This window comes from Paralichthys olivaceus, chromosome 1, assembly GCF_024713975.1.
Source record: "Paralichthys olivaceus isolate ysfri-2021 chromosome 1, ASM2471397v2, whole genome shotgun sequence".
In the NCBI taxonomy this organism is placed as follows: Eukaryota; Metazoa; Chordata; class Actinopteri; order Pleuronectiformes; family Paralichthyidae; genus Paralichthys; species Paralichthys olivaceus.
Window position 1 is genome coordinate 27,519,501 of NC_091093.1, and position 27,474 is coordinate 27,546,974.

At 41.6% G+C, this 27,474-nt stretch overlaps 1 protein-coding gene across 1 annotated transcript in view; it reads left to right on the forward strand.

Moving 5' to 3' along the window:
- The window catches only part of LOC109637289 (protein kinase C-binding protein NELL1), a 191,444-nt gene that overhangs the window by 122,000 nt on the left and 41,970 nt on the right, over positions 1 to 27,474 (forward strand). The window contains exons 13-14 of the mRNA XM_020099541.2: positions 9,427 to 9,552; positions 23,025 to 23,147. Coding sequence (XP_019955100.2) covers positions 9,427 to 9,552; positions 23,025 to 23,147 — 249 coding nt within the window. The remainder of the gene's footprint in view (positions 1 to 9,426; positions 9,553 to 23,024; positions 23,148 to 27,474) is intronic.

A 27,474-nucleotide genomic window follows, 5' to 3' on the forward strand; every position in this document is an offset into this window, starting at 1 on the left:
CTCTGCTGTCACATTCCTCGTTCTCCCGCTGGGACTCGTACCGGCACATCTACCTTTCAGGAAAATGGGACGCAGCAGCACTGGGGCATGAAAACATATTTACAAACTGCTTTAAAAAATGTACGAGTTCCTGAAGAGAAAAAAAATGTCCCTGAAATCACAATTAAATAAAAAATACATGTATTATAAATATATATAATATTGTTCGATTTACTTAAAACCAAATCTGGGCTTATTAACCTGAAGTGGGTCACTAATGAGCCCAGAAAGAAGTGTTTACTTTAGTGATGGAGTTCAGTTGTGTTTTAATTTTTCACTCTTCAGCTTCACAAACTTGAATAATAGTGTGAAGGGTCCGCTAGGAACCTGTAGCACTTCTCTTAAACCATTTTCATTCGTGTCCTACTTGAGGATCTCTGAAGAATTTGGTTCAGACTTTTCTCCTCAGTTTGTCTCTCGCACGCGCTCGATGCAGTGGGAGGTTCTCCGCTCGGACGCGATCACAACAGCAACGGATTCTCTGCAGGATTCAGACGAAGGGTGGAGCCGCAGATGTGACGTATTGATTCTGCTGCGTCATCAGAGGATCTCTTACTCTGCGATCACAAATAAAAATTGGACGACATGACGGCTCCCCCAAAGTGAGGCCACATCGACTAGATGGCCCCCTGGTGGCTGGCTGCGGTATAGGTCATAAACGCTAGTGGGTGATTAGATTAGTTTCAGGCTTTAATTCTTAAATTTATCACGGGTATCAATGTTTTCTTGAATGTAACTTGAAATGTTTATTCTCAAACCTCTGATCCATGAAGTTTCTTTTCACCTTGAAAAAAACATTAATCCATTTTCTGCCTCCCACACGAACTCATCCACCGACTTAATGAACAACATCAACTAATCTCATGACTAATCTCCCGAAACCCACCGGCACCATCTGCAAATAAAACTGAGGCAATATGAAATATACACCTGCACTTACACACACAGCATTTTGTCAGCACAGGTAACAGCTGCCTCTGGATGAGAGTAACAATGACGCTAATTAACGCTGCATTGTCAAATATTTATAACCCAATACCAGTTTGCCAGTCAGATGATTAGTGCCTGTCACACTGGTCCTTCCTGGTTCCTCGTCTCTTGGATTTTCCGTTTCTGTCCATGTTCCTTTTCTGTTTCTGCGTCTTTTTTTCCATCTTAGTTTTTGTTCTCGGTCGAGACTTTGAGAATAATAACAGCTCCACACGTCCTCTCCTTTGCTTTTTGTATTTCCTGTCGGCTACAAGGTGAATGGTGACTGATGGGGGGGTCAATTAGGTCATGCAGGTCGTTACCCGCGAGGCTTCACCGTTACCTAGCAACTGCTCACTAACGGTGGAATCATTTCTTAATCAAGTTCTTATCGCAATTTGCAGATCAACTGGTCGATGATCTACCTGACAGATTTAGTTTAGTGTATATGTATCAGTGTGTGTGTGTGTTGCAGTAATCTGAAACAATGAGAGCTAAATTCAACCATCTGCTGCTGTCGCCCTACCCATAAAACTAGACTCAGGGACAATCAAGGGTGTGTGTGTGTGTCTGTGTGAGATTGTGTGTGTGGTTGTCATTGTGTGTGTGTGTGTGTGTGTGTGAAGGGGACTGACATGGAATAATAATGCTGGTTGTGACTTTGGGCAAAATAGAAAACAATCCAGTGGACGTGGTGGAAACACACGGACAGATAAACCAAACACACGTCAACAGGTGAGAATGTGCTGACGGAGAATCTTTTTCACAGAGAACCGTTGTTAACTTGCTTTTTGTCGTCTTATGTCAAACTCTCAGCGTGAACCGCTGTGACGGTTAATTTAATCAGGGTTGGGTTTTTTTTCTTCTGTCACTGTTTTCCTCTGTTAGCATCTGTGTTTATCACTCAGCTTTCTCACTGCATCTCAATTCACAACGGCATCTGCAGCGCTTCCTGATTATCAGCCTGTCGCCAGGAAAACTTTTCCTCTCCGGGCGTGTGCATCGCAGCCTGTGATTACTTTGTACGTTTGTTAAGAGTCTGTATGTGTCAAGTAATAATCGACTGCGTTCACAAAGTGCTTTTTCTGCAGTCTGAATAAAGGCTCGAATCAGGTCTTTGTGACATTGTGACATTGGATCTGGTTAGTTTTGGTTTCACATTTCACAAATTTTTCTTCTTCTATGGTTCTATGCCGTCTCAACTTCCTGTGATTATCCAAAACAGTGTTTTCACTAAAAACCAAACTGTGGTTCAGTTTGACGGAGACCGACTCGTTTGCAGCACAACTCACATTCGACCATTCACGCACAGTCGTACGTTCTCTATGTGAGGCACTTGCTCCTCTGCAAATCATTCGCATGCTGTTGACACAGAGTTCAGTGTCTCGCTCACGAAGACTTCGGCACGTAGGGACTGGAGGAACAGGGACACTTGACATGTTTGATACCCAGCTGCAGGAAAACTGTGATATACTGTAGGTGCACCTGTTGAATGAACGCTGACCTCAAAGCTTCTCACATGCACGTCTTATTTACCGATTCACACACATTCACACATTGATGCTCAAGGACACTTCAGCACCCTCAAGAGGAGCAAACCAGGGACCTTCTTTTGAGATGATGTTAAGGGACACATGCTCCAAATGCAGACGTGCACAGATAAAAAAACACACACGGAAAACACACGCTGGCTGAGCTCCATGATGTGTTTGACACAGATAAGCAGCAGCATTACAGACTCTCTCCTAAACTGACTTTTTCAAAAGCTAAAATGAACAGTAACTGAAGTAAAAGATGAGCCTTTTATCCAATTTGTAATATATTGAGAGATAGCACCATAAACTGAAAATGTAATGTCGACCTTACTTTCTACATTTTCGTTTATATATATTTATTTTCAATGAAACGTGGTGATAAATCTGTACATACGAGAACCCCAAGGTTTCACAGAGGCAGCGCCGTTGTTAAACTGTCTAATAAAACATGTATTTATTGTGTCTGTGGAGATTCTCAGTGGTCCAGGTCATGGTTAGCCAAGAAAAGTTGAATCAAGGTCGGCCGTACTTGGATGTTTTAAGGTGTTTTTCACCTCTCGTCCATCAGGCTTCTTCCGTTCCAACTTCTCGCAGTAAAAAACATTTCTAACACCAGCTGCTGCTCTTTGATTCAACGCTTCTTGTTGATGCGTTTATTTTGTATTCAGCTTTAAATTCAGACAAACTGCCTGCAGCAATTTGATATTTCATCTCTTTAACATATTTCAAAATGAAATAGACAACAGAGCCAGTGGTAAATTAACAAGGAGTTTTTCAAAGTAGAGACTTCTCTCCCCCGAATGACGGTGCACTTTTTCTTTTGCACAAACTGCTCAACTCCGGAACTCTATTGCAGATATGATATTAAGATATCTTTATTACCTCTGCTGAGGAGTTTATGTTTGTTTGTTTAATGGTCGGATTGTTTGGTTTGCTTTTCTGCAAGATTGAGCAAAAACGACTCCACGGATTTCCATGAAATTTGGTGAAATGATGAGACATGAGTAAAAAAAAAAACTTCTTGGTATCTAGACAAAGGTGCAGGGTCGGGATATATTTTATCACTTAGGTTGCATTGTGAGATTTTCTGCTTAGGGACATGTGGACTGGAGGGGCACGGGATTGAGCCAACGACCATCTGGTTAATGTACGACCCGCTCTCCCTCCTGATCCACAGCTGCAGGTCTGTTTGTTTGCTGCTGCAGATTCGGATTTCTTATAGGATTTTAATAAGACCTCAGCTGTGCAATATTCTGTGAAACCATGAGGAAACCCCTCACTGTGCTTCCTCCTCCAGCCTGATATATGGTATATATATTTAGTTGGTGGGCACCCAGGTGTACTCCTAAGCTTTGCAGTAAGTACACCCGTGTGAACATCCTACACACACACACACACACACACACACACACACACACACTCACTCACACTCACACACACAGAGCATCTGTCATGGAGGTAAACTGTTCCGCTCTGTCTGACAGAAGGACTCTGCCACACTTTCTGCCTTCAGTGTCAGTCTGAAACTCTGCCAGTCTGCGGCTCGGTGAATGGCAGATCCTCGTCGAAGCCGCAGAGTGACGGATAGATTAAACCGCCTTGCACGCGCCGTTTCTTCCTCCTGACAGCGACCCTCGCCATCGTTCAGTTCTCTTACCCACGAGCTCTTCTCTCCTCGCCGATGCACGCGACATGTCCCTCAGCCGGCTCGAATCTGCTCCATCGGCTCCATCTGTGTCTTCCAGAAGGACAAAGATGGTGCTGCAGCTCTGATTAAATACAATAGCCAGTTCTCTTTCTCCTCTGGCTCCGGCATTTCAGAGAGGTGTAGTCCTGAGCTGCATTTTATTTTGTATTTGATGTGTTTGCAGTTAAGTACAAGTCTTCATCACGGAGATCAAATAACCATCATGAAAATCCCTTGGTCCTCAGTTCAAATTACAGGATGATATAACAGTTCTTAGGAAGTTCATGTCAGTAGTGGAGGTTCCCGCTGCGCAGGGAGGATTGGTGCTTAGTGGGGGTTATAACCGAGCTTCCTCTCTTAACCTTACAAGTTGTGGAAAACTATGCTGTGTATGAAACTCAATTATGATGGTGTGTAATTGCTAGCTGAGATTAATTACCTCCTTCAGAGGAGGCCATTTTTCTGATGTTCTTTCTCTGTGTTAAAAACAAAGTCCACACAGAGATAGTAATGTAATGAGAAGAAGATTTTCATTTCATCTTCATTTAACCACGCACAGCTCTGCATTACGCTGCCCTGCCTGTCGTCTGATGCACAAAGACGAAACGTGTTTCTGCATTCAAAGAAAAAATCTGATTGTTTGGCATCAAACAAACAAACTTAACTTTCTATTCCTCGAAAGCAGAACAGTGAGGTGATCAACCGAGGTCCTGAAGTTCAGGTTGATGATCACAAAAACAGGTTCGACTAAATCAAACAGAACCGACAAGAGTGTTGGGTTTGCTGACAGGTTTCCTGTGGGGATAGAGACTCTTGGATGAAAGTGAGATCAAAACTCAAAGTGTGTTTGTTTGAATTTTCATGAAGATGGAGGCAGATGATCGTCAGCTCCTTTATCAAGGACACATCAGGTCTTTTCTTCAGCCAGGCCTTGATGCAAACATTTGAAGAAGTGTTGTGATTGGTTGTAGTCACATGAAGATGTTGGTGAAGAAGTTAAGTGAGGATCATTCGTGACTGTTTGTGGAAGGTTCAGTAAAACAGAACCATGTTTGAAGTAATTATAGAGTTGATTGTTAATTGCTACTCAATGTCATTTCCCAATCAATCAATTACTCAATCAGAGCTCCCTCAAACCACTGCCACATCTGTATAATCCATGAATGTATTTAATGCAGTTTAGAAACTGAATCATTGTGGTTTAGCTGCATTTTTCGCTTTTTGACTTCACACTGGTGACCACACTCATCACCCAGAACTCCAACCTTAATTGTTAATTAACCAAGTTTGGAATTATTTAGGTGTTATTACATGAAAAGGTTTACATGCTCTAATGTCACCTTCCGTATAATCCATAGCCTCTGTCTGAAACACATGGTTTTAGCTTCTGTCTCTTACAAATATAGATGACATAGATATAGATTATAGATAAAATGATTAAAACTCACTAACAAAGGTTCAATTAATCATTATAACCACCATAAAATAAATAAAACCAAAGAAAAATATCTGAATCAGAATAAACAATTAAAAGCAGTTTTGTACAAATGTGTTTTAAAATTCGTTCATTTGCGAAAACTACTCAAATATCGTAATTCTCTTACTATGTGTGCGTTTGTGTTTATGTGTGTGTGTTTGCACGTTTGTGTGTGTGCTAAAAGTAAAGCTCCACCTCAATTATCATCATGGTGTGTGATCGCTGGATGAGATCAACTCTTGGGTCCATAAAAATAGAAAGAGTGAGAGGAAGGTCAGAGAAGAAGGGGGGGGGGGGGGGGGGGTGCAGACTGTTGCGAACACGTGTTCGTGTGCGTGTGAAGGAGACGTCTGCCGAGACAGGAACGAGATTTGTACCCGGGGTACATCAACTCCCCTCCCCCCAAAAAAACTTGTTTTTGTCTTAACTCGTGCACATGAATTAGTAATTTGTGCTCTTACATTAGCGTCAGCTGAAGTTAGTGGGTGTTGTGGCTACAAGTCATTTCTAGGGAGGAGCAGTGGGAGTCACAGCAGTGTTGTCTCAGTGTGACTGAATTCATATTAACATCATCTGCATTTGTTTTCACATTGTGCCTCTGGACTTTTTTTTTTTTTTTTTATAAATGTGCAGTTATGATATTACTGCATATTGGAAATTGTTTCAGGAATCCTGCTCGGCTCTGGATAGGCCGACCACTGTTTAACCGAATGTTATGGAAAATAAACTGTGCTGTGGTTGTCAGGCCGTGGACAGTTAATCTAAAGCTACCACACAGTTTGTCTTGTTTTACATCTTTAAAACGCCCCCCGGACATGTTTTATGACATATAAAGTACTCGGCTTGAAATAATAATTTTTTACTCAATATTTCTTTATGCATATGCAAGAAAAAAAAAAGGTTATGTCCCTGATCTTAACTTAAAAGTGCGTCTACTCCTCCCTGTGAATATTGATATGCCAATTCAAAAAGCTCCATAGCGTTCGACAGAAGCGGTATTGTCACAGCCGTGCAGCCAATAAAAACAGAACATTACATTAATAGAAGTTTATAATAGGCAGACCTGGGTGACATTTACAGACACACACACACACAAACACAACACAATATGTGGGTTGATTAGAGGATAGAAAAGAGGCATTTCAGCAGCAGCAGGAGATCATTTTGTTGAAGTTGAAGCTATTTCTGTTAATCTCTGCACAATATAGAATGTAATGCAGATATGAGTGCACGTGCATGCACACACATAAAAATAATATGAAGCCTCTTCTCTCTTTCTGCCTCACAGCATCCAAAACATCCGAATGCACAGTCTCTCCCTCCCAAACACACAAAGGGATGAGCCAGTGCAAACACAAACACACACACATGCACACGCACATGCAGAGAGAGTCCTATCCTGCCTTATTTTTAGCTGATCCCCACCTACCCACCACCAGCAGCTCTGACCTACATCACAGCATGAATAAAGCAACAGAGACACGAAGAAAGTGAACTCGGAGGGGAGTGGCGGTGGGAGGAGGGGGGGAGAGACACACACAAATCCAGAAAAATGAATTCCCCTCTTTGCAAAATGACAGTTCCAGTTCTGTCAGCAGACCTCACCTGCTACGACCGTCCCAGAGGAGGCTGCAGAGTGCGAACACACTCACACACTCTAACACACACACACACACACACACACAGACACACACTCTCGGATGCACATTTACATGCGACGCGAGACCTTCGGACCAGCAGAGATCAGAACACCTCATCACGTCTGCAGACTTGACAGCAGATGCTTTTCCCACTGTAAATGCGAGCTGACAAAAGCGGCGAGCTCTCGTCTTTGAATTATTGAGGCGGTGCGTCGCAGACATCACGGAGCGGGCCATCATCCGGCTCGAACAATGCATCGCTGCATTTTTTTATTTATTTTGCCAATAATCAAATGAGCAGCTCTCATTGTGCAGTGCTGCTTCAAGACGAGATGAATATAAGATTCTGTTTCCAGCCTTAAAGCGCTGGAATAACTTCCTTGTTTTTGATGTAGCAGATCAATGCCTGTTATGCTGAAGGCCGGCGAGGCTTTGTACGCCTGAACACATGATCCATCTCTCTTTGATTGTGCAATTCAATGCTCCTACTGTACACTCACCAAGGATGAAATTTGCAGAAGGAAAAAAAAAAAAAAACCTCTGGGTGTTGCATGTAAGTCAATTACACACTTCATACAAATTCATTCTGTTGTAAGGGGGAAAGCTGAGAACCTCAAAGCTGGAATGTATTTATCCAAGGAGAGGATATGGAAATGCTCTCCTCATCCTCGCTCTCCATTAAGTGCAGCGTACCGAGTCCCTTATGCTGTGGAAAGGCCTGTTAGCCTCAGGGAGCCGGGTCTCTGCTGGTCTCATCCACATAAATATGACCATGGTACACACAGACACACACACACACTCACAGATCCAGGCTCTTCTGCATAACACCTCCCAAGCGTGTTTCTGATCCCATCTCATCAGCAGTCATCCTGCTCAGCTAATGCCTCCCTCAGCTCTTTGTGTTAATGCTCATACAACGTCTTTCAAGCTACATTAGAAAAGACAGTGATTCTGTGTGTGGAGCGAGAGGATGTAATATATCATGATATTAGTGGAACATTATCCATGTCAGGAAAAAGTGCTGCGCTCTCTTCTCTGCTGTCTTCTCCGGTTTGTCCGTCCTTATCAGCTTCGTCCTTTTCCCTTCTTCGTCTTCGTTCACTTCTTCGTCTTTTTTTTTTTTGAAAGGGGGAAAAGCTCGACTTGCCTTTGAAAAAGTTTGCTTGTGTGATTGATTTAATTTTTGGGAGCAGTCGCGGATGGACAGCGCTCTTATTACCTCCACAGACGAGGTTGTGTTTTCATAAGCAGGGGCGGCTGTGGGTGAGCGGTCTTCCTCTAACATGATCGGCAGTTCGATCCCAGTCTTGGGAATGATACTGAACCTAAATTGCCTAAATTCACAATTTGTCTCGTGACGGAAATCTGAAAATACAAGAGGCTAAATTTATTAGGGGCTTTCTGAGGAAAGGATCAACACAGAGAGTCACAGGGATCAGAGTTCTGATGGAGAACAGTCAAATGCGAACATCTTATATAGAAGATCTAAGGCTGTTTGACTGGTTCAGACTGGTTCTGCAGGCGGAGTTTCAGACAGGTATTAAGACACAGGGAACTTATTTGCTTCCTTTCAAGATCGAGCATAATTCCTTGGACACACATTAAGCAATAGAAAGGTCATAAAGGTATTAGCAAGGTAATAAAAATGTAGGTCACAAACAGTTCAGGTCATAAAAGGCTTATACAGGGATAACTACAACTCAGCCTCAAAACAGTTTCCCACCACACTAAGTTGTTTTTTCCACTACACTCTCACAGGGCTTAACAAGGTGCAACACCCTCTGTCAGTGATTCAAAACCAGAGACCTCAGAGAGAGTCGCATCAGTCAGGGATTCCTCTCGCAGGACGGACTGAAGTGTAAAAGATGCTGCATGAAGCAGAGCACATCCAAATAACAGCATGTTTAAAGTTTTCGTTTAGCCTCGGCGGAGGCATGCGGTCAGACCCTGGTTTTGTGATGTGAATAAAGCGACAGTGTTGAGTCGGTTCGATGAGCCTCGTCCACCTGCTTCATCAGTCGCCTGTAGAGAAGCGTCACGGAGTCACTGATCCATTGTGTCTGCTCTGTTGGTCCTCAGATATTGATGAGTGTGCGACGCAGATGCATTACTGCCAGTCCAACACGGCGTGTGTCAACCTGCCCGGCAGCCATCGCTGTGACTGTCTGCCAGGCTTCATCAGAGTGGACGAATACTCCTGCACTGGTACGTCTGCACACACACACACACACACACACACACGTATTAAGATCTCCTGCTGATTTAACTCTGATGATTTGTTTCATGGAGGAGCAAAACTGTCGCTGTGTTCCCGTTGTTTAGTAATTATTGGGTCTGGACTTGCTCTGGAGTTTTTTCCATTCACACATGAACGACACAGCAGGAGATTCTCCACTTAGACGGATGTGTCTCTATTATAACGTTGATTGATAACAGTTGTTAATATAATCACTGTTGTCTTCTGCTGATGACGTAGTGAGTGGTGTCCCAATTCTTAGGGGAAGATTTTCTTGCCCTCTCCCTTGTGGCTCTGTTTGGACACTTCATATCGAGGTGTAGAGCCGAGGGAGAAGAATTGGGACGGGGCCTATGTCTGCAAACCCGTCACACTACAGGGTAATTTTACCAGATATCAGATCAGACTGAAGCCGAGAATACCCCTGCGACATTTAGGAAGTTCTAACACGAGAAGACAAATGAATGGATGAATGAGTAATTTATTCGTCACACTGTTTGTGTGCAGTGATTCCTAAATTTGCTGGAAAACTCCAATCAGCTGCTTCCCTCGTGACTCTGACACACAGACGCTGTCCTTCGTTTTCAGAAAATGAACGAGTGCAGAAATTAATGCAAACTGAAAAAAACAACCCTGCAGAATCTGTCTTTTGAAAGATTGAGAGAATCAGCGCTCGACTAAACAAGAGCCAGTGATTGCAGCCGTCCAGGTTTTTTTATATTTAGTCCACCATAAATATTCTGATGAAAAGGATCCTGTTTCCTCTTCATCTCTGACCTTCTCAGAGCCGAAGAAGAATTTCATCAACATCTCGACAGACTTTTAACGACATACTGCACATTTGCTGCCCTTGTTTATCTCTATGGACGTGAAGCTATTTCTCAGCGTACCATTCAGTGACACCTGTTTTGGCAAAGCTAGCAATATCTCCCTCTACAGGGGTTAAAAGCAGCATGTTCTCTCAAGGGTGAATAGGATGCGCTTGGTTTCTGCTCAGTGTTTCTCCGGAGAAGTGTTCTTTAATTAGCTCAGAGTTGGCAGCCACGCAGGGACAGGGATCCATGGACAATCAATCTCTTTTGCAGCTTGTAAACTGTCGTGGCTGCTGACTGGGAGCCCAAGGAGTGCTCTCCACATCTGCTGGGAGAGATAAATCCTCCCTCCGTCTCCTCTCCTCTCTCCCTGCGTCTCCTCTCGGCTTCTTCTCGCCGCTCGCCGCGTCCCTCCGCTTGAATGCTAAACCGCCGTTCACGCCGTGCGGAGGCGACTGCTCATATTTCACAATGCTAACATGATTGCCCATTAGCTCCTGTAATTGCAGCGTCGCGCTCAAATCTGTATTGTTATTCTTCATTGTGTCTGCGGATCTGGAAAGGTTTTTCGGTAATTGCATTGTTGTCGCTGCATTAAACGGGACACACGCAGGCACCGCGGAAAACCGTTTTGTGATTAAACAAAGAAATTTGCGAGATCTTTGAGCAGTCTATCAAGCAAATGGCTGAGGGAACATTTATTCAGGGACGCAGGCGTCTGTTTGGTTTGCACAGTGAGTGAAATTAGCTTCAGTGAATTGGATCTCGGGGAAAAAATAAATGGCACATTAATCGTCCGTATGGAGTGTCACAGATTTAGAGTCTCAGATATTGACTTTCCTGACACGTATGGACGTATACTATGCCTTAAATGTGACAATCAAGCAGAAATGATACAAAACAAACATCCCAGCGTTTTGCTACGCACATTGTGCGTGTGTCTCTCTCTAGACGTCAGGCAGCTCCATCCGCCCACACACCGAACCTGATATCACCTCAGGCGCCACACAGTCTTCTCTACAGATTCACTCTCAATATTACATCGTGAGCAGCTCCTTCCTCAGAGAAATCAAATGTCACCCACAGCATGTTTACACGACTCATCATGTATCGCCTTCTTCTTTGGACACACTCAGCCTCATCGCTCCCATCCTGCCTGCCGGTGGAGCAGCCCGTCCTTTTGTGGAGCTGGTGCCCTGTAAACAATCGGAGGCTCCGGTAATCGTGGTTTCACTTGATTTCACCTGCACGGATGCAGGCGAGCAGCTCGGGGGGGTTTGTGCAGACCGAATCTGTTCATAGTTCAGTGTCCAGGACGAAACAACATTTAAAGGACATTTGATGTGGAACTAATGCTTCGTAATATTTTTTTGTTGCTATCACATCTGATCAGCCCCTCAACAAAGAGATCACCAAACATTTTCTACAGTTCACTTTTACATGTACAGATTAAACCACCAGTTGAACTCTGCAGCTGTAAATTAGTTCCTTGACCCCCGTTGACCCACCGCTTCTTTTACCTGCACAGGTTTTCTTATTGGAATACAGACCTACCCTGGATTTTCTGTATTTTTAAAACACAGTCTCTTTAAGATAAACCGTAGACTGTATATATAGATGGACGACATGACAGCTCCCCAAAAGTGAAGACAAATCAGCAGTATAGGAAATAAACCCTGCCTCCTCCATGTAAGCAGATGGGACGTGGGACAAACTTAAAAGTCAAAGTACATGTTTCAGTCATTACTTTGGTTTTAAAAATCAGGCAGACAGAGTTTTGAGAGCTGGAATCGTTTTAGAGAACACAGGGTGCACCTAGAGTTAAATATATGAAACAGATCAGAATATGTATTTAAAGATAGATGTGATGATCAATATGTTCAAGCTCCAGTTTTCTGAGTTGTGGATGATGTCACCATTCACCCTCATCTCCTCTGTGTGCGGTCGTTACGATCTCTGACTTAATCGTCTGTTGCTCTGTGACTCCCACGGTGCACTTGTCTCTGGGTTTTTATTCTTTTGTCGAATTGTTTCCCGCGTTAAACAGGCACTGATAATACTCCCTGTGATAAACAGCTGCATTGAGAGTTGTGAGGTCACTTCCTTCCTCTGGACTCCGTCCTGTAAGTAAACTCCGTCAGGTTGGGCTCAGGCCTGCAGGGGAAATGGGCGCTGTTGTTTTTCACATTGTGTGAACTCACACTCAAAGTGTCTTGTGTTTGAGAGCTGCAGATATTATCCTCCTCTTCGTCAACTCAAGACGTCATTAACAATAAACTATTCAGGAATAAACCATCAGGCTGTTTATATTTTATTTAAGTGACACATATTGGTATTGGCTGATTTCGGCTTGTTTACTCTCTGCTGCTTTTTCAATGAATGTATTTATCCTTTATACTCATCTGCATCCCACTGATCAATACCTGCCTTCGTTAACTTTCCATCTACGAGGCGTTCGTGCTCAGACTGAACGAAAGTAGCAACCATTAATTTCATGCATCAGATGCTGCGTGTATTCTCAAAAATTGTAGCATTGGCGGGAAAAAAAAAAAAAAACACACCACATGTTTAATGAAAATTTAATCAAATCCAATTCCAATTATGCATGTAATGAATGTGAAGCTCAGGTGTGACGAGCCTGGAAACCTTGGCAACCTTCCCTGTGTACATTTACGCTTCAAAAATGGAGGTCACGGCGCTGTCAGGCTGGCTCAGCACCAGCCAATTTAATAAGCCCATCAAACACAGTTTGGAGAAGGAGTCAGATAAGTTTTTCTTACTCCTCATTTCCCACTGACTCCGAGATGCTAATGTTTATATTTAGATTCTCCGTAAAGGTTTGATGTTAATGTCTGTTTCCTTCCCGCTCGTCTCCGACTGTACAACCATCTGGAGTTTTATTAAAGCTTCGTCTCCTCTTTGATGTATGGTCTCGCTGCTCCACCGGCTCAATGCACGTAGAGACATGTGGAATAATAATGCTCTGTGGCTGTGGGATGGATGTTTACCGACAGAGCACATTAATGGAACATGCTTTCATTAATGGGAACTGCAACCTAAGCATCTTTATTGCCGTGAGCTGTATATTTCACGGGGTCATAAATGAATTGCATTATTCCCTCCGGTGCCACCGCACACAAAGGATATGAACTGGCTGCTGCGGACTCTATAAAAGCTCTCGCCACCAAGGAAGCAGCTGTAATTTATGATGTAAATGAAAATATTTGCAGCATAATGAGAAGCAGTTGTTTTAAAGTGCCAGGTCTTTAGTGCTGCGTGTGACTGTTACACACACATGCTCCCTCAGCAGTTCACTCTCTTCGGATGCCACGTTTATTTTCTACTTCTTTGGCTTCTTTTCATCACAAGTTGAAAACATTGATGAGAAATAAAAACCCACGCGGAGGTAAAGTCCATATTATCGCTGCCATGGCCATTAGATTTGAATGGTTGTTTTGATGTCAAGGTGAATGAGTCGTATTGTGCAGCACGTTGGTATAAATGTGCTGCAGAAATGTTGTGTCCATTGAAACATGTCAGAATAAAGAAGCCAACGGAGGTAAGATTGTAAATGATGATTTTTACTTTGGAATTCGTGTCAAAACAACAAATATGGTATGAAATACTACAAAATCAACTTCAGTTTACTTTTATAGTTGAAGCAGGAAAGGAGTTACTCATTTCAAACCATAGACGGCTGCAGTGTAGTTTATAAACTCCGTCTCCTCAATGTTAGCGGATGGGACATCAACCAAGTAAATATTTTCTCAAAGAGCAAAGAGGGTTTCTGTCCATTTAAGTTTGTTCTTAATAAACTGATGAATATCTGGTTTTTACTTTTCTCACTCAGTTTGGTTTTAATACGGTTTTTGTCCAAGATATTTTCGTGTAATTTCTGGATAGTGGCAGGAAGTGAAGACTTGTCGCCCTTTTTTATTCATAGTTTGTGCAGCTGCAACTTTTACGTCTCAGTTTCCTCTCAACAGTTTAATCAGTCTCATCATTACACCACCTGTCTCAGCACCAAAATAGCAAAACCCTGTATCCAGGAGATTATGTTTATTCACGACTAATACACAGCAGATTTTCTTTAATAAATATAATTGTGACCAGATCATATTTTCTATTATTTTAATGAGCAAATGTTGCTGATTTGTGTAATTGGCAAGTTGGATGCATTGGATGAATTGAACGTTCACTCCTCAACCAAATAACACCAAACCCAGCACATCCTGCCAACTCTGCAGCCATTCATTCATTCACTCATTCACTCATTCATTCATTCATTCCAGTGTTTAATTTGCCACCAGATTATAACTGGGAAAACATTTAGTCATTCCTTAATGTAATTTCTAGGAGGCAGGCTGGTAAAAGGGAAAGTGATTACAGGACTTACATTCATCACTTCTTTTATTACCCCACAGCCTCTGTATGTTTAAATTGGTTTTCATTAACGTCTTTACACAGAGAAAATATGTCAACGTTGTGTTTACAGCTTGTTTCCTCTGCTCCTAAGTGGCCAAGTAATCTGTAAATGGAAGTAAAGGTCTGGTTGTAGGTTGAGGGAACATGGACTAAATGCAAAATCCTCTTTAGAATAAACAGTAGGAACTGGAAATCCTGACATATCTCATACATATGCTCCATATCCTTGTGCTTTAATTCAACAATGGTATAAATTATGATGTAAAAAAGCGTGAGACAGAGGAACTTAAAAGTAAGTCTGCTTTGAGAAAGAAGAGAATGAGCCTTAACAAGTCGCCAGAAGACACAAAGGTTCCTAATTCCTCACTGCCCTATCCAATTAGCCCTGTAAGCTCTGTTTTGTCTCCATAAAATCTTAATAAAATCTTTTTCCTCTCTGCACAAACGGCCTGCGCGCAGTCGTATTGCCAAGCAGCTGTGTAAAATGGAATTAATTGACCTTCGTGTCAAAAGGAAACCGTTTCCTGAACTCCAGGTGGATTACGGCAGGAAAATCAGAAATATCCATCCGACTAATTTCATGGGAATCCGTGTCCTCCAGGCTAAATGCTGTAACAGGCAGTCAATATTTTTCCCCAGTGACATAAGAAGGATCTCTGTCGGGTTCGCATCATGTCAAGGTGACCAGCAGCAGGAGAGCATGACGACTTTGGCATAAATAAAAAATATATTCAAGGGGAAAAACCCTTGAAAAATCCTGGCGTGCTCTGCTCTTTTTACGGTGCTGTCACTGGTCATTAAATTTCACATTAGTGATGTGTTCTGCTTGACATTATTGAATGAGACAACGGTAGGTGCTTAAGCGACGAGGACGTGTTTTAGATATTCATTATGCAAAGTTGAAGTGAATCACGAGGAGTTGGTTTTACTCGGAGATGCCGGCTAATGCACACAGAGGCCGTCTCTTTGAGGCAAAGAGAGATCAGTGAAATATGAACAGAAGAATATGTGAGGGGACGTCACCGCTGCAGTGTTTGCTTCAGGAGGAGAGATGGTTGGTTAAAGGGGTTTTTTAACACTTGAGATGCTACTCAGCTGATTAACACCGAGTTTTATTAATTATCAAAATACAGGCGTTGTTAAGGCTAAATTAAGGATCTAATATGTAACAATACCTCATTCAAATATCTAATAGACCTATGTAATATATTCTGTTGACATGTTTACATCGTCCAGAATGTTTCCTACAATGTTCAAACTCTGAGATATCTGGAATAAATCTTTATTCCAGTTTTCCGGACGTTTCATTTTAGTCGCCTGTTAATTGCGTCATATCCAATTGATCCTCGGCTTCAACCGTCTCTGCTTTAACCTCTGACGACATATGACAGAAGAGAAACACGCTTAACTTTCATCAAACATTGTGAGTTTTCTTTTTGGATTCACCTCTGATAAAGTAATTACAGCGATTATTTTAGCTATTATTGGTTTCTTAGACCGAATAAAAGATTTCACTGTGACTTTTTCCAAACCTGACAAAATATTGTTGCCCGAGCTGCTTTGTTATCTTCTTGTCTGCAGAATGGAGACAGATTGTCACCGTATTTACTGGAAAATGTCTCAATCTTTCATTGGTCCTATTTTGAATTAGTGACTTTACACTCAGAGCGCAGAGCCCCTGCTGTGTCTAATAACAGTCATGAGTAAAGGGACTTTGATTGTGTTACACTAATTACAGTCCCACTCATGCCTCTTTCTTTTCTTTTTTTTAACGTTATAATTATGACACATACTCAAACACATTTAATGCACTCCAAAAATGATGAGCTTTATCCTCCACACTTCAACACAGATCACGTTGAATTTCACACACAGTCAGAGCTGCTGAAGTTACAGCACATTTCATTTATATAAATATTTCAGTTGTTTATTTGCCAGAAAAAGCTTCAATGAAAAGATCATCAGCGTAATGAGTAAGTCAAGGTTTCAAGTTAAAGAAATGTTAAAGAAAATATTTTTTTTCAAGAGATAATTGCGGAAAGAGTATTTAATAATAGTAGCAGAATACTTAATGCAAATACTCTGAAGTTCACTTTCTCTTTGCTTTATACTTTGTGAAAGTGGAAGAAGTGCTCAGCAGTAGAAGTACCAATACCACAATATATTAATACTCCCAATTCACAATCCTACTTCAGATTATATTCATTTTATCAGCAAAATGTACTTTTGTATCAATAGTAACAATATTTATTCTGCAGTAAAACAGCTCTTGAATATTTAGAGTATTATGATTAGTACATTATTATAATTTTAATGTTGAAGCTTTTTGAGTTCAAGCTAGTTTTATCTATAAATACAGTTCAGAGCAGTGATTCCCAGCATAGCTCATGTCCTGACCGTCAGTGATCATACAATGATACATTAGAGAAATAAAATAATGGAAATATATTTGCAAATCAGAGATTTTATAAGTTGAAATATTAGATACTAATATATATATATATATTAACTATAGAGTGGTTTCAACCACTTTGACAATTTATGAACCCACAGCTGTTCTATGTATTATTGAAGGGTTAGGGTTAACCCAACAGTCCCCTGATGAAACCACATTTCAATTCAGTGGATTTTTATTTTACTTGCACCAAATTCCTTTTTTTTTGTTCAAGGAGATCAATGAATTATTCTTTGGGAAATATCTTGGTCCTTCCACCAAAGTTTGTGGAAATTCATTCATTAGTTTTTACATAATCCTGCTGACGAATAAACAAAAATACTCCAAATTCAGTAAATGTACTTTGCTCGTTACTGCGCTGCCTCCTCACGTATTCATTTCGTGTTTAATTCAGCTCATTTTACAGACGACGTGTTACATACAAACTCAGCGTGAAGGGACACGCTGACACAAATTATTAGCTCAAGGCAAAAATAAGGCAAATGACTGTCCATGCGTTAAACATGTTTCCAAAAGAATCAATGTGTATCCGGAGGCTTTATAACACTGTCTCTCTCATGTTTAGACCTGACGCTGCATCAATCTTTTTATTATTCACTAATTACACCAGAACCTGGGTATTGAGCTCAGACCTGGTGTCACTTGTTATCTCCAGGAAAATCATTGTCCTCACTACTGTCAGTGTAATAACTTTCCAGTGACACAATCGTTCATCACTGGGTCTGGTTATTGTATTACGGAGGGAGAGAATCCCCCCTCGGATATTCTAACTGGTGGATCTTATCAATCTCTAATGGTTAAAACATCCCATTAATTATTCTGCAAGACCTGTTATTTTTCAGTCCGCCCACCAAGCGACAGCTGCTGCTACTGATTTGTGAAACCAGAGTGGCAGTGCATTGAAATCTGATCCAATATGTGGTTTTCAGTGAAAATAACATGTCAAGAGAAATACAGAATTCATAAAATGTGATATTCCAGCTGCATAACACCTGATTCACACAGGAGGATTTTCAACTCTGAACCTGAATCAAACATTTTGCAGATCATGACATATTTTACCAAACTAAATAATTTGCCGTTTGTAGGAAACAATTTCACGAAGGAGATTCCGGAGACTTGAGATCTCCAAGAAACTTGAGTAACTTCAGAAGGAAAACAAACATGGAGGGAGATTAACGTCGTGTTCTCTGTTTTGAAGCTAATGCTAAAAATATATAACAAGCTTTTGCAGTGTGAGCTGGAAACGTACACTTTCGATAGCATTAGGATTATATTGTAAACCTCAGTCGTATCAATTATTATTACACATTAATGATAAAAACATCTGTATTTGCTAAAGAGAGATGGACGCAGAGGATGGAGAATAGTGCAGCCCTCTAACACGTACACACGTCAATCCATCCATCATCCTTTGAAGATCCCGGCCAGAACCCTCTTTCAGCGCAAACCACACACAAAGAATGTTCTTTACACATTGATTTCAGTTTTTTATATTGATTAGAAAACCCAGCATGTTCTTGCAGCTCCCTTCTTCTCTGGACTGCTTTTATCGTGTGAGTGAGGACCTGTCAAGTGCTCTGACATGAGCATTGTGCTCGTTCTGAGGTGCAGGACAAAAGGCAGCGTTGATGGACTGAGCTGCAGACTGCGGGTTGCAGGAAGCTCTGTGTGGTGCATTAAACCAGTGATGGATGAAAGTTAAAGTTGATGTGGCCATTGTTACCTGTGCCAAGGTGCGATGAATCTGAGACTGTACAGCAGCTGCATAGCAAAGAGAACATCGGCAGGACTGGTTAGAGTCCTCCATCAGTGTCACAATGGATAAGGTATGTTCATCCACAACACACCTGTGAAGTCAGAAGCACTAAAGCCTGTATACTTATACCACTACTACTACAACTACTAATAATAATAATACAACTTTGTGGTGTTTATTGTACAAATAAAGTTTTTGTTCTGTTTCTGTTGGGAACAGATACAACAGCTAGATTTTTTGAAAAGATGGATATTCAAGGTGCAATAACAATAAGGGGTCAGTGCACAGACTGTGTTGCTGTGTCCAACGGCGCCTGCTAGTCGAGAACTTAAAACTCTGAGGGTGTAGTGGTTAATAAATACGCTCAGTCATGCATCACCTGCTCAGAAATAGCTGCAACAATCGCAGCGATGCAGAGCAACACGGCTCAATAATGCAGAAAAACCCTCTCCTTTAGAATTCACATTGTTGTCTTGATGGTGCAGCACCAGCTGAACGTCACAGATTGCACCACCGCAGAAATGTGGTGTTGTGAGAGGAGATTTTTTTTTTGCTTATTGAGCTTTGCCTTTATTTCCCACTTATTCACTATCCATCGATTCAGCCTCTGCATCTGTGTGTTTATGCTTTTCTATAATTTCAATTGGCCGGCCGACATTAAACAGAATTAATAAGCAGCCGAGGCCGTCAGCGTTTTAATTGTGTTGCTCTCTCCTCCATCAGCTCGCGGCCATTAGCACACTGAATATTTAATGACGCAAACCTTCCTCTTGTACTGTACCGTTAATGTAGTATACTTTTCCTATCCCTTCTCATAAACTCTCATGTGTCCCAGCAGCTCTGTTGACATTCACCTCCACTTTATAGTTCAACACGGGGAGGAAATCCACAGGAAGAGAAAAGCTAAATAATTTCTCCCACTTGCTTCGGGGGCTCCGTGAGCACCACTCATTAATTAAGGGGGAATGCATTAGTCATGACTCCCACCAAAGCTTTTGCATATTAATGAGGAGTGTGTTATAGTGAGTGTGCACCTTCGGAGCGGTGGCAGCCTCGGGCCACGACCGGTACTATAAGAAACAGTTCACGGTTTGATATTAAAGAACAATACTTCAGCGTTGCAGCTGCATAATCAAAGGTTGTATTGTTCGTAATCATCCAAATTCATTCATCATTCTAATTGGTCTGCGTCCTAACCTGCTTGATGATGTCAGCAGCAAGTCTAAAAAACATGTGTGTTGCTCTGATGTTTGCAAACTGCAGAGATTCACAATTAGACAAGTTGTGATGACGCTTTTTTAAAAACATGTATGAATATAATTTCCCCTTTTCGCTAATGGCTCAATCCCACTTAAGATGCGTTATGATGCCCTCAGGTCAACTGCAGATCAGCCTCATTAGGACCGTTCACTGTGGAGCCCATTAGTGGAACATGTAGTGGGTTACATCACGTGCACGTTGATCCTTGTGCCATAAACCTGCTGCAGAGCTGCGACCAACGGTGGACCTGAGAAACTAGAGCCGAGAGAAATTAGGCACTCATAGATTATTGATCATGTGCTAAACTTTCAAAAGGACGTTTATCAGTGATGGAGAAATTCATTTCACGTCACAGGAGCAGAGATAAAAAAAAATGCTGGTTTGGTTGAATGTTCGGCTCATCACAGCTGGAAAACCACAAATAAAACTTGAATGGCGCCCAGCTCTCAGTCCCTGTACGTTCAATCAACTGTGAGAAACAAAACAAGGCTGATAATGAAATCAGACTCTCTTAACGGAAGAATGATAGGTTGAGAAAAAAATGAAAACAATAAATTAAAGGTTCAGGGTGTGAGATTTAGGTGGAAGGGATTTTTGGCGGGGGGGGTGGGGGTCCTCTTTGTGGAGGCCGCCAAACTGGACAAACTGAAATCTTTTGAGTTATCACAACAACTGAAGTTCACCACAGGTTCTCCTTCATGTTTGGAAGGGGAGGGTGAGATGAGGAGTATCCAGCTGCAACATGCAACTGCACCTCTAGATGTCACTAAAGTCTACACACTGAACCTTTAAAGCATTTGCCCGCTGTCAAACCAAATTTAAATTCATTCGATCAGAGATTTTAATTTGAATCTGCACCAAATTGCAAAGACTTTTAAATTGTTGATTTTTGGTGGAAAATTTGTTCTGTAGTTTTTACGTAATCTGAGTAAAAACATTCCTTGGTGGACGTAATGAATGATTCAGGATAAGGCTCCTGCTCAGTCACACTGTGATGTCTCACTGAGACACTGTTAATGAGGCTTTTTATACTAAAACAACTCAAAATGTTAAAAATTGTGATGAATTTTTTGATTCATCATGGAAACAATGGATCCGTTCTACATGTACAATTCAGATAACTTGGTGTAAACTGAATAAACTCTGTTTGCTGTGGTCTTTCCTCAAGCCTAAAGATACTTTGGGTTTATTGTGGATTAAAAGAAGAAGAGAAGGAAATATAGTGGAAACTCAATAAGCACTTCTTCAGTATTAGCATGCAGCTTGGATCTTACTTTAATTTGCACATCCATTGGTTCATTCATGGAGCAGATCAGTTGAGCTAAAATCTCACATTTGAAGTTTAATTCCCAAGAAATCAGAGTTGGAACCTCAGCAGGGACAGGCTCAATATCTGGTTTTTGAACATTTAGATTTCTTCTTACATTTCGATATTGAGAGACGAACCAGTAAATCACTCCAGCACTAGAGTTCCACTTTCTTTCTGAAGGTAACGATTCATATATCGATCAGTGGAAACATGAATTTTGCCGCAGACGTACTTAGAGAAGTTTATATAGACGTTTACTTTGTTCACTGACTAAGAGTAGCTGTTTTAATTCCTGGTAAATACAAACTTTTCAGTCTGCAGGTGAGTGTTTGATATCGAGACGTTTTTTTAGTGCAACATACTGCACCATAAACAGATGCAGTCGGCCATCAAAGTCTGAAAAGTAGTTTCAACCTGTGGCTAACATCTGGAGAGTGGAAGCTACATGTGAACGTTCCTGACGTTCACTCGTGGTTAATCACACTTTGTCTGCAGCAGTAAACATCATATTCCCTCTGGCCTCCAGCTGAGAGAGAACTATAAAAGTCAAGTTCATGACACCAGAACACAAAAGAGTGACCCTGGGCATAAAGCTGTGTGTTCCCCCCATGTTTGGAGAGTCAGCATTTCATGAATGAAAACTCCCCTCCACTCACCCGGCCAGCTTTTCTGTAATTAGTCCGTTTTATGGTCGTAGAATTTATATAGTCCATGAAGGACTGTGCAACTACTGCAGAGAGAAAAGACGAAAAAGCAAAGGTGCAAGGATGTGACGAGGCTGCAGTCATCCGCTGCGGAGACTCGCTCTGGTGCTGCGCTCGCTCGTATGCATCTCGTTGTTGTTGCGGATTTTTCTTTTGGTTGTTGTAACAGCTCTGTTGCCTGGGCCCCCCTGCGTACCTCCTGCCTACAGCATGTGCATGACGTGTTACCTCACTGGGTGCAGTTCGTTCTCGTGTGTGTATTCACACCACCACTGTGTGTTACTGCTACACAAAGAGCACAAAGGAAAAAAGTGCATCATCCTGGACAGTGAAACGAAAATGTAACAGCAGATCTTTCCCTCTGTTTTTGTGGAGAACCGCACGTCACGCTCAGAAAAGAGGCAAAACACCGTAAACTCTAGATGTCGCATCATTTGATCGGCTTCTCCAACCTGGCCGACACAATCGCTGCCAAAATCGATCGGAGCTCTGTCACCTACATTATCCATGTTTAGATGTGATATAATGATAGAAGTGTCGTCCGTCACTCACATTGTGATAAAGAGCAACATAACTCTTCTTGTGCTGTCTGTCACAATCATAAAATCCTTCTGGTGGTGTCTGCGAGCTGGGTGGGGCGGGTTCCCCACATACGGAGGTTTGAGTCCTGTAGCAGCCGCTGGTTCAGGTCCAACCCTTTGCTCTTCTCTCCCTCAGAGCATGACGAGTGCGCCAGCAGCCAGAATTTGTGTGATGAGAACGCCATCTGCACCAACACCATCAGAGGACACCTGTGTACCTGCAAGCCGGGCTACGTGGGCAACGGCACCATCTGCAGAGGTAAGCTCCTGCCCGGGGAACGGCCCTGGAGGTTTGACCGTCAGATACGGACCCAGACCTTCCCCCACATCCTGATTGTGGCCGGATCTCTGCTCCGTAACACCACGGTTCACTCCGCCTTCACATCAGCTAACCAGGCAGCAGCTGCCTCACAGATAATGAAAATTAATTCTGCACCAGTTTCAGCTCCTCTCGCTCACCTTGCTCCCTGCTGACCTGTTACTCCACCCAGGTGCCTCAACCCATTGGCCGTATCATACAAATATTTTTGTGCAGTGTGTGCATGTATTGCCGTGAACACACTGCTGCACCGGCCTTAGCTATATGCACTTTAAAAGCTACGACGGTAGACACTGGATAACATGCAGTGAAGGCAGAAAGGGACACGACAGCAGCAAAACAGGCTGATGTCTGACCCCACTTCAGATATTATTCCACCGAGAGAGAATGTAAGTGTGTAGTTTTTGCCAGGAGAGACGCCCTGTGGCTCCAAAATCACTGGGCAGAAAACCACAGACCTCAGGAGACACTTTAAGGCACCACACAGAGGCTGATGTAACCCAGCATCAAGCTGTTGAATCATTTGTACTCTACTTTTAAAGATTTTAGCACTTCACTGTATTACAGGCAGATGGGGATTTGGTTTCTCTACATTGTCCAATTTCTTTGCTTCAGACAGGTTACTTTGTTTTGGTGCTTTAAAAATGTTGAAGCACACAAAATGTAATTGGCTTTGTACTTATCTGTGGCCTCTGTTAGTTATTAAAATATACAGGGAAGTTAGTGTGATTTTCTTAGTCTGGTTTGTGTGTAAAGAAGTTCCAAATATATTCAAATTTATTTCACACAATTCAGTAGAACACGTCCTCCAGGGTCTGCAAATTACAGAGATTAAATTAAATCAACCAAATCAATCCATTCTAGCGCTTCAGGACAAAACTGAATATTATGAAGGGCTGTGATACAAGGTCTGTATTTATCGTGAAAGGTTTTCTTTTGACTTTCTGATTGACTCATATTTCAAAGCACAGATTGTGTTGGATTTGCTGATTTTGTTGCAGACTTTAATTTACTTTTTGTTATTGTCGTTTGGTTGAAATCTTATTTTTAAGCAGTTTGCTGAGGTTTGACTAAAACACTCGGTGCCGGACTAGAACTGGAGTGGAAGTTTGTTTTACTTTGACGAACTTGGACCAAATATAACTGACTAATCTCGAGACTAAGACTAAATTTAAAATTAACTGACAAAACAAAACTTCATAATTAAAATGCTGTTCAAGCTCTAGTTATGCACTGTGGCTGTTTTTTTTAAACACAAAGTCAGCATAAAGATCCAATATCTTAATTAAAAAAATTATTCATTTATTTATTTGATTTATTTGACGTTAACATAACGTAAACCACAATAACCCAGTGATTAGAAATTACCTGATATTACTTCTGTCATAGTTTTAACTTCCCTTTGTCTGAACCACGTTTGGTGTTGAGTGTAGAACGTTTTAAATATTCTGCTGTAAATGATCAACACTGACACTTACTGCCTGTTTTCAGTCGCCGGTCACAATCAATGCTAATGTGTTGCCCATAAACACTGGCTCTTGGCCAGAATCAGCCATTTTTATTGGTCTGCCAATTCAGAAATGGCATTTTTAATAAACTCTGTGAGCCCAACAGCAGTCAATGGTCTTCATAACAATGAGTTACTGCGTTTTTATGACACCAAAATGATTTCCCGTTTGTGGAGCTGCACCGTGCTCACCGTGCTTAACAACTCTCTTATCGAACCGAACAAAGAATTGAGAATGAAAAAATCATTAAATTATATTTATGTTTTTTTCCAGTTTACATGGGAAGTAAATTGGGAGCATGCAGGGGTTTGTTTGTTTATCAGTTGCGGTCCTGTAATGTGAGTGGATCTTTGTGTTGCTTGTGCCCTCGGAGGCTCTGAGGTGTGAGTGCACACATTGTACAGGGCGACCTCTGGTTTTAGACTCTTACCGTCCATGTGTCCACTCAACCGTGAGCTGCGTGAACTATTTTTAACTGGGAGTTTGCTCTGAAGGCTCCCGCAGTGGGACAGTCGCTGTAGGTTCACGGCAGATGAAACAGGACAGTCAATTATATAGGCCCTTATGGAGTGTGAGGACACTTGTTAGGAGGGTTGGCAGCGTGCAGAGAGAGAAAGTACACTACACGTCAAGTCTTTAAGTAACCGGAAAAGTCTCCTGAGATACTGTATCAGCAGAGATTGATTTATAGCATTGTTGATAGAGTTAGTTATTTAGGAATCAGGGGGAATACAGACTGATGTCTTATTCAATTTTTTTATAATTTTCACAAGCAAAGAATTCAAATCTTCAGGTTGCAATTTAGCCAAACCATTTATACTTCACCATATATGCCGTATATGTGATAGATATTGTTTTTTTTTTACAGCATTTTGAGTATTTGAAAGTTCACTGTGTAGGATTTAGTGGTGAAGTTGCAGCTGAACACCTGTCATCCTCATCCTCCCTTCCAAATATGGAAAATACCTTAAGCCTTAAATTTTCATGAAAACTCAAAAGGTGTTTAGTTTGTCCAGTTTGGAGGGCTGGAAAAAAAACATGGCGGCTTCCGTTGAGATGTAAATATAGTATTTAAATATAAAGAGCCCATTCTAGGGTAAAGAAACAACAATTCATACAATAAGATGATTACACACTTTATAAAACATCACTAGGATTATTCTATAGAACATTTCTGCCAGTAGTTTCCTTTCACCTGAATCTTACACAATGGACTTTTAAGTTTTATTTATTTCCCAACATTGTATTTGTTTCTGCCGAGGACCTTATGTTTTCTTTGTTAATCTGTCTGTTAGTGTCAGTAGTTGCAGTGCAGTTGAAACTATGAGGTGTGACTGTCTGCGAGGACAATAACAACTTTATGATCAAGCACGTAAGCAATAAGCAAATGGAAGATAGCACAAGGTTGTGCGATTCTGAAATGGAGCAAAACACCAACATAGAAATTGAGAAGAAGTGTCAAAACATTTTTGGCACATTATGAAACTGTGGCAGGACGAATTAGAAAATTGTCACCGCAACACTTTAGATCATTAACAGGAAACTCTGTTTTAACGCAGTGATAAGGGAATCACACATTGTCTCATGTGACGGTAATATTTCTTAAACTGAATTTTGGTAGTGATATAAAAAAAGACCTGCCCAGACGGTTGTTAGTCTTTTGTTTTTGTTGGTTCTCTGATTGTGATAAAGTAGGTGCTCCACTGGAGTTCCATTCTTCTTTCCATTTGTATTTGTCTTTACATCACCTCCCCAAAAGATGAGAAATCAACGAGACTGATAAACTCGTGCTTGGTTTGTAGATAAAAAGATCCCATGAGTTTGTTTAAAGCTTTTTCATGTAATTTCTATCAGTCTCTGCTTATGCCTGGCTGCTGGCCAACAGATGATAAGAGAACCATTAAGCTTAATTAGGCTTTAATTTTCCAAACTACTTAAACACCATTTCGATTAGATTGAGGCAAAATAAGTTGCATCATGGGATATTAGGCACAGTAAGGACCAGATGACACCTCCCAGTGCAGGTGCCTCCAACACACAGCACCTGCAGCGGTGCAAGACGTCAACCCCTGAACAAAACGTCTTTTTTAAATTCAAATCTAAAAACAAAATCCGCTCCGACGATCGATGGACCGGGATCCTCCTTTTGAGATATTTTTGATCATCTTTCAATTTCTTTAACGGACGTCAAATCAAAATACGGAGGATTCTGACCCTGCTGCCACGTTCCACCGTGTTTTCTCACTCATTAAGTCGTGTCCTGTATCTGCACAGCTGCTCATGAGCGTGGCGACTAATAATGTTGTAATTAGACGGACAGGACGGGGGAGGGGGGGCGAAGCATGTCGGACATACCAATTATTAGCAAGGGAAAGTGTGTCATATGCTACTGCAGGTGCACGTGTGTTCATGTGTGAGTGGAGAGCTAACGCAGGACAGTTAATGAAAGTGAGACACAAGTTAAAAGCAAAGATGGAGAGAAGCAGAAAATGACGGAGGAAGGAAAAAGAAGTAGTTCTCTGCAGCTGCTCTTATCCTGTAACACAGACATCAGGATGGTCGGCGGTTGGAAGGCAGATTTAGAGAGAGGTCGATGCAATTTGCAAAGTGGCGTCTGAACAATGTCGGCCTTGTATTTTCTCCAGGCACAGAAACACTCATGCAGACAGAATACAACCGGACTGAAGTGCTACCTCCACTTATTTTTCATGCACAATGTCAACAGTCCATCTCAGACTGCAGTGCATTGATCAAATCAG